A 4352-nucleotide genomic window follows, 5' to 3' on the forward strand; every position below is an offset into this window, starting at 1 on the left:
GCTGCAAAACCACTTTAGGCTCAGTAACTTCTGCAGTTGTGGGGGAAGGGCGAGGTAGATGGATTTGGACTTTCTGCCTCCCAGAATTGTCACCACTGGGATACTAGCTTCTGCTGTAGGTAACTTCACACTTCTTGTTCCAGTTGTAAAACTGTATTTTAATCTGTTTGACCTGTTTCCTGATTTGTAAAGGGAAAATAATAATGATGGTTGTTATGGGACCAAAATGGTAATGATTGTAAAATGCGTAACATAAAGTCTGGTATATGTTAGATACAACATTATTATCTCTCTGATTTAATGTAATTGTTAACTTTTGAAGTGGTTTTTAAATACCAAAAGTAATAAGCTGAATAATTTCTATATGTGGAAATCTGGAAATGCAATAGATGTCATCTGAAAATTATTGTTTCTGTATTTCTAAACTTGCATTGTGTTCCGAAAAATTCTCTTAGATTGTGGAATTTGAGAAGACCATTGTGTGGTAAGAAATGATATTAGAGCAATTTTAAGCTGATTTTGATATATGTGAATTGGGTTTTCAAAGGGATGTGATAAAATTTGGAACTGTTATATGTGGTTATAACAAGTAATTAATTAATAATACTGATGTTTAACCATGAGAACAGACTTTCTGTGTGAAAAAGTTTTCTATTATGAGAATGTATCTGGTGATTTAAAGTTGTAGTTTCAAATGATGAGATGAAAGATTCTCTGTGCATGGAGATTTAGATATGTGTTCACCGGTAGGGACGGCGGAGGGAGGGTGGGGGCCATAGGTAAGGATTACTACCAGACGCTGGGCCTGGCCCGGGGCGCCTCGGACCAAGAGATCAAGCGAGCCTACCGCCGGCAAGCGCTACGCTACCACCTGGACAAGAACAAGGAACCCGGCGCCGAGGAGAAGTTCAAGGAGATCGCCGAGGCCTACGACGTGCTCAGCGGCCCGCGCAACAGGGACATCTTCGACCGCTACGGGGAGGAGGGACTGAAGGGTGGCGGCCCTGGTAGTGGTAGCAGTGCTGGTCCTAACGGTGCGTCCTTCAGCTACACTTTCATGCCATGTGTGCTGAGTTCTTTGGTGGCCGAAACCCTTTTGACACCTTTTTTGGTCCACGAAACGGAGAAGAAGGCATGGACATTGACGACCCATTTTCTGGCTTCCCGTTGGGCATGGGTGGCTTTACCAATATGAACTTTAGCCGACCCCGTCCAGCCCGGGAACACAGCCGCCGAAAACAGGATCCCCCGGTTACCCACGACCTCCGGGTCTCACTTGAGGAGATCTATAGTGGTTGTACCAAGAAGATGAAGATCTCCCACAAGCGGCTTAACCCCGATGGGAAGAGCATCCGCAATGAGGACAAGATCCTGACCATTGAAGTGAAAAGAGGGTGGAAAGAGGGGACCAAGATTACCTTCCCAAAAGAGGGAGACCAAACCTCACCCAACATTCCAGCTGACATTGTCTTTGTTTTAAAGGACAAGCCACACAATATATTTAAGAGAGATGGGTCTGATGTGATTTACCCAGCAAGGATCACCCTCCGTGAGGCCCTGTGTGGCTGTACAGTGAATGTCCCAACGCTGGATGGCAGGACCATACCCATAGTGTTCAAGGATGTCATCAGGCCCGGAATGAGGCGGAAGGTTCCTGGAGAAGGCCTTCCCCTCCCCAAAACACCAGAGAAATGTGGGGACCTCATTATTGAGTTCGAAGTGAATTTCCCTGACAGAATTCCCCAGGCTTCAAGAACCGTCCTGGAGCAGATCCTGCCTATATAGCAATCTCTGCTCCCCAAGGACTGAACCAAGGACATTTCCAAAGCTCAAGGTTTTCTGGACCATCTCCAACAGTTGTGGGCCCCCAGGGTGGAAGGGACCACAGAGGGTTTTCATATACTGAATGTTTCCAGAGAATATATTACAATCTTTGAAAGTCTTGCATTAGGCTTCAGTGGTTTTTCAAACAATAGGTTCACAGATAATGGGGTAGTCTGTAAGCAATCCAAGGAATTTGACCCTCTTTAAATGGTGCCAGTATAACTAGCCTCCTCCCCCTTTTCCCAGGAACAATCCAAGTTTTCTGTCATCTCCAGCTCAACTACCCCTACATACATTTCTCCCTCCTTTAGATGGAAAGCATTAGACCCACAATTGGACTCTGCTGTTTTTTAGCAGTTTTGGCTATTAGTGTTAGTTAATGTCTGCCTGGAGTACAGTCCTGGTTGCAAGACCATTTCTGCTCCTCATTGCTGTTTGTGGTGTTACTGATATGTATTTTATTCCAACTTTGTCTTTACGTGTCTCGTTTTTGCTTCCAAAAATAATTACATCCTTTCTTGCTGTCCCAAAAAAAAAAAAGATATGTGTTCACCTAAATTGATAAATGGGTTGTTCCAAGTTTTAAAATGCATAATTATGTTTAGGGCACTGTTACATTTCTAAATTGTGTAATTTGACAAACAGATGTATCAGCAATATTGAAAAAATATGGTTTTAAAGGCAATAATCTTTTCTAAGTATTGGGCCTTAGAAATTAAAATGTTACCACTAGTGAGTAAAATAATTCCTCTTATAATCTGGATGTTGTTAGATTAAGAATTATAGTTAATTAAGAAATTGAGGTTATTAACTGAAACAAGAACTTTTGAAACCATCTAGTCATGAATTCTTATCAATCTTGTGTAGAGGAATTCTTATGGAAAAAGCTTTTTAAAGTCCTGGTAAACGTTATTATTGTGATAAGGCTAATTAATTGGGTATGTAATTATAGAAACTAAGTGTCCTCCACATTATAACACTTTTTGACTAAGGAACTTGTAATATCTAGGAATTCTGGGCAATATTTGAGAATGAGGACATTTGGCACCAACTTAGTTAATGAATTCCAGCATTTGAGGGTTAATTTGCTTTAAGGAAAAAGGAGATGTCTATCATTTTAAAACTATATATTTATATATGTTAATCTGGAGGTTTATGGACTAATTTGTGAATGCAAATGAATCCAAATGTTTAAAGGTTATTTTGCTTTAAGAAGGGAAAGTACTTTTGAAAATGTTCTGTAAAATCTTTTTGTATAATTTTAGAAGGCCTGCTGAATTTCCACCTGTAAGCCAATTGGTTGCAGTTCAAACCTATTGTGAGTTTTCGGAGTTTCTGGGTGAGAACCTTATTAGAATTATTGGAATCTATAGAAGCCTTGGGAGGGAGGTTGAGGCCATTCAATGTCTTATTCAAGGTTTCTTTTTGAGTAAGGAGGTTGGAAACGACAGTCTGAATTCCTTACTCCTCCCCGCCCTTAGTTTAGATAAGAGGATTCACCTTAGCCCACCTGTCAGAAGGGAAGGAAAGGGGAGGGGCAACAATTACTGGGATTTGAGTTTTTACTGAAAGAAAGAACAGTAGGGGTCAGAAGCCTAAAAAAAAAAAAACAACCTGGCTTTTTAAAGTCAGCAAAAGTGATGCGTTTTTAGGATAAGACTGGGTTTCAAGGAGGATGTGGGTCTTAAGGATACAGTTCTTATTAGTGAAACTTGCCTTCTGATGGAAAAGAACCCACCCTCAGGGGGAGATGAGATGGCAGATCTTTCTAATAAGTGTTCCTTTCTTTTAGAATGAGTTATCACGAAAAACAAATCCCCTTTTTTTGTGTGTCTTTGTGTGTTTAAGAAGCTGGAATGGGATTCCAGTATACACAGTTATGACAATGAAAATACTAACTTATGAGTTGTTTTGTCTTATGGCTGAAATGAAGGCTGAGTAATGGGTTTGAAAGATTTGGAAAGGTAAATTAAGGTTGAGGGAAAATAGGAAAGGCAGATAAGAAAGTTTAGGGACAAACAGAAGTTAGCTAAGCCTCTCCTGTCCCAAAGGAATACTAGTTTCAAATGGTTTAAGTTAAGTTGAGAGTGTGAGAAAGTATTTTAGAAGACAGAAAAGATATGTAGCTTGATTTGATAAATATTAGCTCAATGAAATTTGGGACAGTCCTATCTGAAGGATATTTATTTGCTATTTAAGATTTTATGGGATTACAATTTAATATTGTTTTAAGCTCTGATTACAGGTATAGGTCACGTGAAGCCAGTAGTGGAATGGCAGGCATTACAAGCTGAGAACTTTAAGGTGGATATCTATGCCTGGGAGAAAGTCTTGAAGACGACCTTGGACACAACCTAGGTAGGATCTTCCTGACTCTATTTCCCAATTCTGCTATTTCCTTTCTGAAAAGGAAAATCCCCACCTGATTACTCCTAAGCCCTGCTTTCAGCATCTAATGGCTATATGATTGGCTATCAGATATGACTCATGCCTGGAATCAAACAGAGCTAAGGAAGTTCTTTCCTTCT

At 40.3% G+C, this 4352-nt stretch overlaps 1 protein-coding gene across 1 annotated transcript; it reads left to right on the top strand.

The window, feature by feature from the left end:
* Positions 1 to 206: 206 nt before the first annotated feature.
* Positions 207 to 2347, top strand: LOC118855241 (dnaJ homolog subfamily B member 1-like). Its single transcript, XM_036765321.1, is given in 3 exon segments — positions 207 to 229; positions 751 to 1052; positions 1055 to 2347. Coding segments are annotated over 3 exon segments (1056 nt in total). The 3' UTR covers positions 1786 to 2347.
* Positions 2348 to 4352: the final 2005 nt, after the last annotated feature.

This window comes from Trichosurus vulpecula, chromosome 6 (assembly GCF_011100635.1).
Source record: "Trichosurus vulpecula isolate mTriVul1 chromosome 6, mTriVul1.pri, whole genome shotgun sequence".
Taxonomy (NCBI): domain Eukaryota; kingdom Metazoa; phylum Chordata; class Mammalia; order Diprotodontia; family Phalangeridae; genus Trichosurus; species Trichosurus vulpecula.